The sequence below is a fragment of the Muntiacus reevesi genome, chromosome 3 (assembly GCF_963930625.1).
Source record: "Muntiacus reevesi chromosome 3, mMunRee1.1, whole genome shotgun sequence".
In the NCBI taxonomy this organism is placed as follows: domain Eukaryota; kingdom Metazoa; phylum Chordata; class Mammalia; order Artiodactyla; family Cervidae; genus Muntiacus; species Muntiacus reevesi.
In genome coordinates this window covers 119459203-119470288 of record NC_089251.1, presented here as the reverse complement: position 1 = coordinate 119470288, position 11086 = coordinate 119459203, and the positions used below count along the sequence as shown (strand labels likewise).

General features: G+C 40.5%; 1 protein-coding gene across 15 annotated transcripts in view; it reads right to left on the bottom strand.

The window, feature by feature from the left end:
• Positions 1–336: 336 nt before the first annotated feature.
• Positions 337–11086, bottom strand: part of TRIP12 (thyroid hormone receptor interactor 12) — a 149143-nt gene continuing 138393 nt past the window's right edge. For all 15 annotated transcript variants that reach the window (XM_065930382.1, XM_065930384.1, XM_065930390.1 and 12 more), the window contains 5 exons: positions 8412–8576; positions 7273–7386; positions 5813–5907; positions 5264–5367; positions 337–4359 (listed from right to left, as the gene is read on the bottom strand). In XM_065930382.1, coding sequence (XP_065786454.1) covers positions 4163–4359; positions 5264–5367; positions 5813–5907; positions 7273–7386; positions 8412–8576 — 675 coding nt within the window. In that variant the 3' untranslated portion in view covers positions 337–4162. The remainder of the gene's footprint in view (positions 4360–5263; positions 5368–5812; positions 5908–7272; positions 7387–8411; positions 8577–11086) is intronic.

Here is an 11086-nt window from a genome sequence, read left to right as displayed (position 1 = left end):
GCAGCCAGTCATGAAAGCAAGGAACAGTGATTTCAAGGGGCTTCAAGCAGGAGGCTTTAATGTCTGTGCATTGCCAAATATCCCACCCCAGGGCCCCGCTTCACCACTGCAGAGTTTTCAGGAGAAGTGCCATCTCTCTCTACCAACAAGCCAAGTTCTCCGGTCATCTCCCTGAATACATCTGGCTCTTGTAACTTGCTGTAATCTGTTCCCCAAAAGGCTAAGATTACTGTGCTACTTACCTCACTAGGAAGCTTTCCAAAAGCCACCCACACAAGCATACCCCTTTCTCAGAAGAACCTTCTCGTTGTGCATAATTTAATAAAACTGACCATGTAGGATAATGCTGTTTATTAAAAATATATTCAGGGAGAAGGAAGTCAGTGCATTTATGCAATTTTACATACACATCTGTATTTTGAGGTTCCATTATTCCAACAGTTCATATAAATCACTGTTTCAGATAAGAGAAAAAAAATGCTTTACACAGGAGATCAGCAATTGGTTATAAGTTTGGTAGTATGAGTAGGCTTGTTGTAAAAATAAAACCACCTCTTCCAATATTAAAGAGTGTCTCCTTGATGCAGAACAAGTCTTTAGAGTTAAGAACTTTTTCTTGCATAAGAATTAACTTGAAGGTCTTGAAAACAGCCAATTCTCCATTTTCTATAAATATAAACGCTATATTTTGTCTGGATTTTTTTTTTCTTTTGAGGTAACAAAGGAAGCATTTTCAGTGATTTGTCACTAGGTTATCCCTTACCAGGTATGTCAACTACTGCAACGTCAAACCTACGACTCATACAAAAGCATTTCTCAGAGTTAGAAATACAGAGTACGACATTTTCAAACAATGTTCTCATTACAGTAGGGAAAATAAAGTGGGTCAAAACAACCAAAGCCCAAGATAACTGAATTAAAGGCTTGATCATCTTTGCTGATGAAGAATGAACCTCAGCATCCAGAACCTCTCCCAGGAGGATTTGGTTTCTGAATGCAGTTAGGTCTTTCCCCAGCAAGTCTCCTTTTTCATCACATTTTTTTCCCCCCGTGGAATATCAGCAACATTCCCATTTCCTCAGTCTACTCACTGACAGGAATTGGGAGCACAGTCTCAACACCTGTTGGACTAACAGGAAGACACGCTCAGTTTGCTGGCAATAATCCTTACTGTGGAAAAAGCAAGAGCTCAATCTCATGTCTTAGATGCAGAAGTTGGGGCTGTCGCTCAACCCTAACGGCCTTTATGCACAGGATGCCCCAGAGGAGGACAGGAAGTGATGTCTGTCGGCCAGCCAGCTACACCTCTCCTTTCCATGTTATGTACCAAACTCACAAGTATAGTCAAACGTGGGACACAAGGACTTTAGGGTACTACCTTCTTCAGAGAATGCTAAGTTGAAGGGCAGTTCATCACCGCCAACTCAGGGAAGCAGAGCTGAAACACGGGAAGAGCAGAAAGTGTCCCGTGGACTGTGTAGAAGGGTTTGGCTGGGTTTAGCTAAGGCATCTAGAATTCTCTCCATGTCTGTTCCTAATGAGACTACTGGACACTCACAATTCACTTTAGGGGGGTGGAGTTGCGGGGGAGAGGCTGGGAGGAGGGGAATACATTTCACTAACCCTTCCTTCTTAAACAGTTAAAAACATTTTCATCTACAAAGTAGAGCAAATCGGTCACCGTCTGAATGTCAACCCCACAGTTGGTATCAGCTATGACTAACATCTGACTGACTCCACCTCAGAGAGAACTATAAAGGACAACAAGGTCTTAGTCACTATCCAACCGTCTACACGTGTAAAGCATCCTTAGAGAGCAGTGAGTGGGGACAGGGCTACTCAGCAAATAAATTTAAGGCATAACTGGAGTAACAGCAAATGAAGGATATCTTTCCCTATGATGCAGTATTAAGGCCTCTGTCTTAGGCAGATTGCTTGAAAATGGGAAGGGTCTTCCTGCTCCTAATTAACCAAGGACCAACTCCCCCACCACTCCCAAATTAAGGAGTTAAGCTGGACTGAAAGCTTTTAAACAGGTTAACTACTGACTTTGAAACAATCAAGCTCCAGAGTGTGATTCAAAAACCAACTAATGTACTCATTAGATGTTGACATCAATGAGGCCAAATTTGCCAGGGCCATGAAATGACTGAAATGGTAAATACAGATATCCAAGTAGGAAACACTGTTTATACATATGTGGGAATTTTAACAACAGAATCCTTTAAAAAAAAAAAGAGGAACAAAAACGTTATGTTCAGGCAAAAATCTTTTGTGCTTAAAGTCTGTAAAAAGATAGGTTTCAGAACAGTTTAAAAACAAATCAGTTCATTCATTAAAACTAGTTTCGCTTGATTAAACTGCACAGGTCCTATGGTGTTGATCTAGAACTGCAGAGACACAGCTCCCTCAAGGTGATGCCAAGGTGAAGCCCTTTGCTCGCTAGAGCCTCTGCAAGGACCCAGGAGGTGCCTCAGTCTGCGCTCACTGCTCCATCCCACCTAACACCTAACTCACCCAACCAGGGTCACTGCCCAGGTTCATTAAGAAGATGCTCGTATAAGGCCATTTGAGTGTAAAACGACAAAGTAATCTAAATAAAACAAGCCACTGAATTTCTCTAAGGTGGTGGAATAGGGAACAAAGGAGCTTCTACATCAATGAAGTAAGACTTTAGAACAAAAAAATTGATTTCTCAAAGTCCAATAAAAAAAAGATCAGTTCATCACTCATTTTCACAAAGATGAACTATGGAAATTCTCTCAAATTTTATGCAACTGGCTTAATTTTGAACCGTAGGAAGGAAGGAAGGAAGGAATCTCCTCCCATTCTTGCAGTTTTTATGTTCTTCAAGTTGCTATTTTCAATTCTTTGAATAGCGCAAACAGCCATGATGGGAATCATAGAGCTGTGATGATCTGCTTGCGTTGAGATGCATCTATACAATTGAGAGTTATGCATACAGCACGGAATATAAACAAAAAGGTGAAGCAAACTTTATTTTCAGGTAAAAACAGGAACTTGATGAATTATTGCAGATTTGAGAAATCAGCACATAAAACTGGACAGAGCATTGCTTACAGGTGTCCTATCTGTGTCGAGACAAAGGCCGGGCTGTTTGTCCCAAGTGAACGCTAGGAGGAGGGGAAGAGGAGACTGGAGGAACAAAAGACGGTGGGGAAAAAACTTAAAAACAAGAACAAGGGGAAAAGAAAAAAAATTGTTTTTCTACTCCAACAGGGAATGTAAACTGCTAATTTTGCTTTATCAATTCAAAATGCTCTGACCATAGAATAATAAACACTGGCCAGCCCAAGTTGCAGAACATTTTAACCGACACAAAAGAAACAAATGAGCTCTCCCTGCCTCCACTACGGAGGTGGTGGTTGCGGGAATCACATGTAGTAAACAGTCCTAGTGTGTCCCTCGTGTAAGGCCAGTGATATCCCACGGCTCTGGTACATCTAAGCTCTTGGAAAAAGCTACCTAGTTATAAGGGCTGAATTATACTGACAATATACTTCAATTCCATGAATTTTAAATTATATCTTAATTTGAGAACATGGAACAAAAGCCCATGGCGGACGAAGATGTACCAACTGTGGATTTTGTACACAAAAAACCTGTGTGAGCGGCACAGACAGTACAAGGGTCGGGTGGGGAAACTCGAGAGAGGGTGGGAGGGTGCGGAGCAGAAAGCACAGAGCTCACTTACTAAACTGTTTTTGTCAAACACATGTGAGCTTGAATTTTTGTACAAGAGTTGTCTTTGGAGGAAGCAAAACTGCAGACTTAGCTAGATGGATACACACAGCCCAGAATTAAACTGCACAGCGACATTTATTGTTTCAGCCTGGAAAAACATCCCTTTTTTAAATTTCACACAGCAAAGCAAGTTAAAAACTTCACTCGTCAAATAAATGATAATTTAAACAAGAACTTGCTAAAGAAACCTCATCACAACAACGTTTTAGGGCCTGACCACTTCGAGTCCACGGGGCCATTCATGAAGAGGAACCAAGAGTCTCTTTTACATCCTGCAAGCCATTTTCCTACAACGAGAGGCGTAACATGTTTCCTTGACTCAGGTGACACATTTAGAAAAGAAATCATGATTTCTGTCTTTTGCTGTAACAGGCAGACACCGCGCTTCCTGATGTGATCAGGAAAGATGGAACGACTGCTGCCCTTCTCTCGCGGCCATCAACAGCTTTTCCCGCATTATCTCGAGGCTTGAATAGTCCGGCAACTTAAGATAGTTCACACAGGTCATGACAGAGGGTAGGAAGTCATCTGGATTCTCTGTTGATTCGAAGGTTTTCCGGACAATGGTCAAAGGTGGATTCAAGCTCCGGAAGCCTGATGAAGAGGGAAGGAAGAAGGACAAAGGAACGTGGTAAGTTTACGGGACGCCCATCAGAGAGCACAGGGAAAACGCGCGTCTCAACCATGAGAATTGGTCTGGAATCACAAGCAGTACCCTTTTCTATCTACTTCCGCCAGGAAACGTCCAACACTGCTCTGCTGCACAAAATGACCACACAAGAAGGCACTTTTTCCTCCTGGGCAATGAACTCTACCCACTCAAGATACGCTGAGGGGAAGGACTCTGGTGCCTGCTTTAATTCACCATTCAAAGTCACTATGACACGGCGGCAAACACTGCTTTATGCTTTCCTTGTGTTTTTTAAAGAGTGCCAATTCAACCCGTATTAGGATTCATCTCTGAAAAAAACAGACTTTAGAACCACTTCTCATCTAAGGGTTTACATGTACAAATGCCTGAGAATCTGAGTACAGGGAAGCAGTACTACATGCACATGAGCAATCCTACTTTCGTGTAAAGAGTCTCTATGAACTGCCTTGCCAGTGATCTCTCTTGTCTCCTAGCACCCTGAAAACTTAACAGTGCAGTATTATATAACTAGAAAGAAGAAGAAAGTGTTAGTTGCTCAGTTATGTCTGACTCTTTGCAACCCCATGGACTGTAGCCCGCCAGATTCCTCTGTCATGGAATTCTCCAGGCAAGAATACTGGAGTGAGTTGCCATTCCCTTACCCAGGGGATCTTCCCAACCCAGGGACTGAACCCAGGTCTCCCGCATTGCAGGCAGATTCTTTACCATTTGAGCCACCAGGGAACTAAAAGGCATTTGTAAGTCAAAAAATATCCTGCTGTTGGCACTTAAGTTTTGCATGCACACACACTCTCTCTCTCACCATCCCCCTCCACACAGCTACAATAAATCAATAGTTGTACCCACCTCCAACAGGCAATCGTGGGCTACCTGTCACAAACTGGAGAAATAACCTCTGCTGTTCATTATCAAAACTACTGAGAATCTCAAACAAGAACTTCACAGCCCGACTACAACAGAAATAAATACATCAAAGTTATCTCATCATATTAAAATACATTTCTGACTTACAATGAGCTAGAGACTGTTAAATGTGACTACATATGAATTCACTTTATAAACGCACACAGCTTTGTTCGGTTGTTACATCTGGAATTCAAATGGAATGGCTACTCTGGTGATAAATGAGACTTGTCTGGGACTGTACAGGTATTTCCCCTCTACTGTACACAAAATGGTTAATGGGGTGACCTTGGGATCCCCTTCTTTGCCTATTCTGCCCATTTTCACAGAAAACACTTGGGGCAAAAAAGCCCCAAAACCCCTTTCGGTCCTCAAGTCCCAGTCTTGAGAGAAAAGAAGCCAAAATATTGGAAAGCCTCCTTTAGTAGGTAAACAAATTTTAAAACCTAGACCTATATGTGTATCTGAACCCTGGCAGAGCCCAGGCCTTACCTGTCATGTGTGTAACCGTGATCTGGCCTGCAGCATTCCATCAGTGTCTTTGCATCCCAAGTGTCTGCTTTACTACCACACAGAAGCTGATCCAGCTGTGTGTTTAAACAAGGGCAACAGATTACTAAAGACACAACTGAGCAAAGCGGCACACATTTTCTGTTTTGTGGTGAGCTGATATGAAGTACACAAGCTTCTGCTTGGTGCTCTTTATACAAAGTGCTCTTCCACTATTAATCACAGATTTACTCTCCTCTGTAGCTGACAGTAACGGGTGCCCCGACCATCTGCAGGGACTAGGTTCCAGAGAAGCCTTTAAGCTGAATCAAAACCTACCTAATTCTTCTCATTTCTTTAGAGGCTTTAACTTCATAATCTACCTCTGACCAGAGAGATCTTATACATTCTGACTTTTACAAACACAAGGGCACACAATAACAGAAGCTAACAGAGAGAATATTGAGCAGGAGAAGTGGGAGAACAAAGCTGAACCAATAGCAAACAGGGAGGTTTTCCCACTTTGCAAAGGCACTTCTATGCCAGACGGTTGTCTAGGATTAAGACAGTCATTACAGGACAGATGCTGTAAAGAAAGAAATGCTCATGTCCTTAGGATAAAAATCTAAGATCAGTATCCAGTTAAACCATCTCTCACCTGGTTGACTGCCCATTTGCGGGATGACTTGTCTACTTTGAGAAAATCCATTCGGCACATGTGAAATTTGGTATCTACTACACTGTCAGGCACTTTATGTATCTTGTTCAGTGAGACAGAGTTTACCTCAATTTTATGAATGAGCCAGTCAGCTTATATACGAAAGCCTGGATAAGGTCACACAGCTAAGCAGTGGGGTTGCTGTTTAGTTACTAAGTCACATCTGACTCTCTGCGACCGCACGGACTATAGGCTGCAGGCTCCCCAGTTCATGGGACTTCCTAGGCAAGAACACTGGAGTGGGCTGCCATTTCCTTCCCCAGGGGATCTTCCTGACTCAGGATTGAACCTGCATCTCCTGCACTGGCAAATTCTTTATTGCTGAGCCACCTGGGAAGCCCCAGGCAGTGGGGACCAGGATCCAATTCCAAAAGCAACCCTTGCTGTTTTCATTTCCAGGTGACACTTAGTGCCTAAAAGTGCCAAGTACACACGTCTTCAAATAAGTAGCAAATCAAAATGGACATAAAAATAAGTGAGATTAAAATGCTAAGTCATTCAAAGATTTGCAGATTCAGCCAGAAAATATATTATAAAAAAAAATACTCACATCATATTGAATATTCATTCTCACTCAGGAAATGATCTTATTTTTCCCAAACTACCCTCTTAACGCCCAACCCTCCACAATTTTATTTGCTCATAACAATAGGGTATCTGACTAAAAAGCACAGAGATACCTCACTAAGATAATTACAGGTATGGAACTAGAGATGACCATTTCTTCTGCACACAAGCTACTCACTTCTTCTGGGTAGAAGTACTGGAGATGACTGAGTGGGAAGACCGATTCAAATCCATCTCTAAATGAATCAAATTGCCTGGAAACACCTTCATTTAGTGCCCAAAATATAACCAGCTGCAAAAAAAAAAAAAACAATAAATAAATAATTCTTTAAAAATCTGTGACCAGAGTCCAAGTTTCTTTCCTATTTAACATTTGGCAAAGTAGAGTCAAATATCCTTCCTGATCACTTAAAAAAAAAAAAAATCCAAGGTCTTTAGAATATGTTGCAGAAAACTGTGTAAGTAACAGATAGGTCAGGTCAACTTCTGATTCAGGGTCTGGCCATTAAAAATATGCAAAAAATGCCACATGCATTTACATTTAGTGTGTTTTAAAAATTTACTTATATAATATCCCTGTGAGTTACAAATTACCTTACCAGATGAAAACCACATGAAACTTCCCAAGAGGATGAAATGTTATTGAGAATTAAAGATAATGTTTCAAGAGTCACAATTACCATCTGTTGGAAAAGTCTGGTCTCAGAGCTGTAGGTGGCTTTCTGTCTAGAACCCAATGCTCTTTCCATTCAAAGTCAGGAATAAAACAAAAGAAACTTTTCCAAAAGTAGTGATGATAAAGACATATAGATTGCTATCTAAAATATAATTTGGATCAGTACAAAATTGTTTTTGCTTAATAAATAGGGTCAAGGATGGTGAGATGGCAAACAAACATAAACGTCTGTACACAGGTATGGAGAGCATCAAAGGCAATGAGGTCAAGTTAAGTGGCTTGAGAGAAAAGCAGAAATGCAGTTTAGAGACAACACAAGGGATGTTCCTTTTCACTGATTTTTTCCTTAAACTAAGAAAATATGATATTATTAGATGGCATCCAAGCTTAAAGGCAGAGTTCACAGCTATACATGAGGCATACTGTGAAATATCTGACAATATCTCAAGTGCAAACAGAAGGTAAGGCATGAAAAAAGGGACTTCATGTAGTCGACCCCGGGCGGTGACGGTCTCAAACCAGTCTGTGCAGCAGCTCCCAGCCACGGATCGCCCATCCCACCCCCGCCCTCATAGCAGTCGGCCCCACCCACGTGACCACCACCGATGGCCTTCTCTCCAGGGGGTGTGGCCAGTACGCACTCTTAAATACTCCTCCAAATTGTGGATGGTGACCGGTATATCCTTTCCTCCTTTCTTTAGTTCAATGTTAGGAAACCCTGGCAGAGTGAAATCCAATCCCAGATCCTCCACGGAGCAGCCATTCATAGTCAGGGTTTCTAATGCATACTGGAGACTCTCTTTGGTCTAAAAAAGGGGGGAAGGGTGTTTGTCACAAATAAAAGAAAGGCTAATAAACTGTACGAGGTTCTTTAGCTCTGAGCCTCTTCGTTCTTTGTTATAGAAGGGTGTTTGTCACAAATAAAAGAAAGGCTAATAAACTGTACGAGGTTCTTTAGCTCTGAGCCTCTTCGTTCTTTGTTATAGAAGGGTGTTTGTCACAAATAAAAGAAAGGCTAATAAACTGTACGAGGTTCTTTAGCTCTGAGCCTGTTCGTTCTTTGTTATAATCTACACAAAGTCATTGAGATCACATAGGAAATAATCATAAACACTTCAAAATCCAACTATTTTTACATGAGAAAACAAGACTGAGTGTTCCTTCAAAATGAGATGTTTGCTACTCAATTTGACCATACTCAAACAGATTTCACAGGCCATAATAGATGGCATCACAGACTCAATGGACACGAGTTTGAGTGAACTCCGGGAGTTGGCAATGGACAGGGAGGCCTGGCGTGTTGCAGTCCATGGGGTTGCAAAGAGTTGGACACAACTGAGCAACTGAATTGAACTGAACTGAATAGTCTGCATAATGATTGATTTAAGAGTGCAGGCTCTAAAGCCAGACAAACTTCACAAATTTTCAGCTAAACTTAATGAATCCAAGGGGGAAAAAAAAGGTCACTCAGTTGTATTCGATTTTCTGGGACCCCATGCACTGTTGCCCTCCAGGCTCCTCTGGAGCACTAATTCCAATATATGTACGTAGCAAATACTAAGTAATACAACACAGTTAGGAAATTGTAAATACAAATAATGTACTTTCTAGTAAAAGTAGTTAATTTGTTTTCTCTGCAAGCTCAACTTTAAAGAACACCCAGAGATCCTTCATTCAATTACTGCAGGCCCAGCACTAACAACTCTGTATTCACACAGCAACATGACGATGAGAAAAACGGTTTCAACGAACTCCTAAAAAAAGTCAAGTCCCACTTTAAAGACAAATGCATGTTAATAGCAGTTTGTATTACTCACTCTTACAAAATGCTTAAGATTTTGAAGGCCTTACATAAAATATTATTTCTGAATCAAAGACCAACACACACAACTGCAAATTCTCTTTGAAAAGAAGGTGTCAGGAGAAAGAAAAAGAATTTACAGGAGAAAGAAGGTGAATGACTTTCTGATTTAAAGATGCCCCTAGGTACGAAATTCCTAGAGGTTAGACAGTCAAGATGCAGAAAAGTAATCACTTCTACAACAACAACAAAAAAGACTGGCAAGTTCTGGTTAATACTTTTTAAAAGAGGAAACTGAAAGCCGCTTAGGATTCCAGATAATTCAAAACATAGCATTGGGGTGGGGCAGAGTTATTTAACATTAAGGTAAAACACTTTGTTCAGAATTTTTGCTTCCCTGCAAAAACACATGTTTACATCTCTCTCAGTTTGGGTACATCATTTCATGACACACAAGAAAGGTTTTCCATTTTTCATTTGAAATGCCTGTCAGCAAAAGGACTTAATAAAAACTTTCCCACTGGAAAGCTCTAAACAATGCAATTATTAATAGGAATCTAGAATATACAGTATGCCCTTGAGATGTTTAAAAGGGATTAGCCGTTTTACATATTACATATTAAATTAAGAGCTACGCTTTAGCCAATTTTTCATGTATTTTTCAAGAATTTAAATTACCAAGTGGAAGCTCAGCTTGGACACCTTGTTCCATCTGTATGCTTTATAAATAACGAAGTAAGACATTTGAGAATACCACCAGTCTTCAAGTTCTGGTTGAAGTTTTCTGGAATGTGGTTCTTGTGCTATGCATCTTACACTTTTAAATTGATAACATCAGAATAATAAACATTAGAAGAACAAATCTCAAAAGATTTGAGGAAGAGAATGCAGCAGACTACACAGGAGACAAGGATACATAAGAGAGCTTGTAAAAGCTCTAAGACCGTGGCCTCCAGGGCAGAGAGCCTGGGTTTGAAGTCCAGCTCTCAGGTATTTCAGCTAAGTGACCTTGGGTAGGCAACTCAAACTATTTGCCTTGGGTTTCTCATGTGTAAATGTGTAAAGTAGGGATAACAAAAACATGTGTATCTCACAATGGATTAAATGAATTAATACATGTATGGCTCTTGGAAGAGGGTCATGAATTGTACTTTATTGGTGGGGGGAGAGGTTTGAGGAGGGGTGGTTTGTGGTGGTACAGCATTATTTATCTAAGAGATGATCTTAAATAAGATTATAGTAGTTTAAATTTTACAAGGTTGGCAAGCATAAACCTAACTGGTTTTAAAAATCCTAAGACAAAAGATCTTATATGGAAAAGATGGATCTGGCTTCTTTAAAAACCAATTTCTCTTAATAAATGTTTACCAAAAAATTACCATTAATAATTATCAATAAATATGGGAGATAAAACTCTTACAAATCATCTTCTTTCTTGACAAAAAGGTACTCTAAAAGCCCCATCTCCAATATGCTCCTATCTTATTGAGAGACATAACCTTTTACCTAGCTATA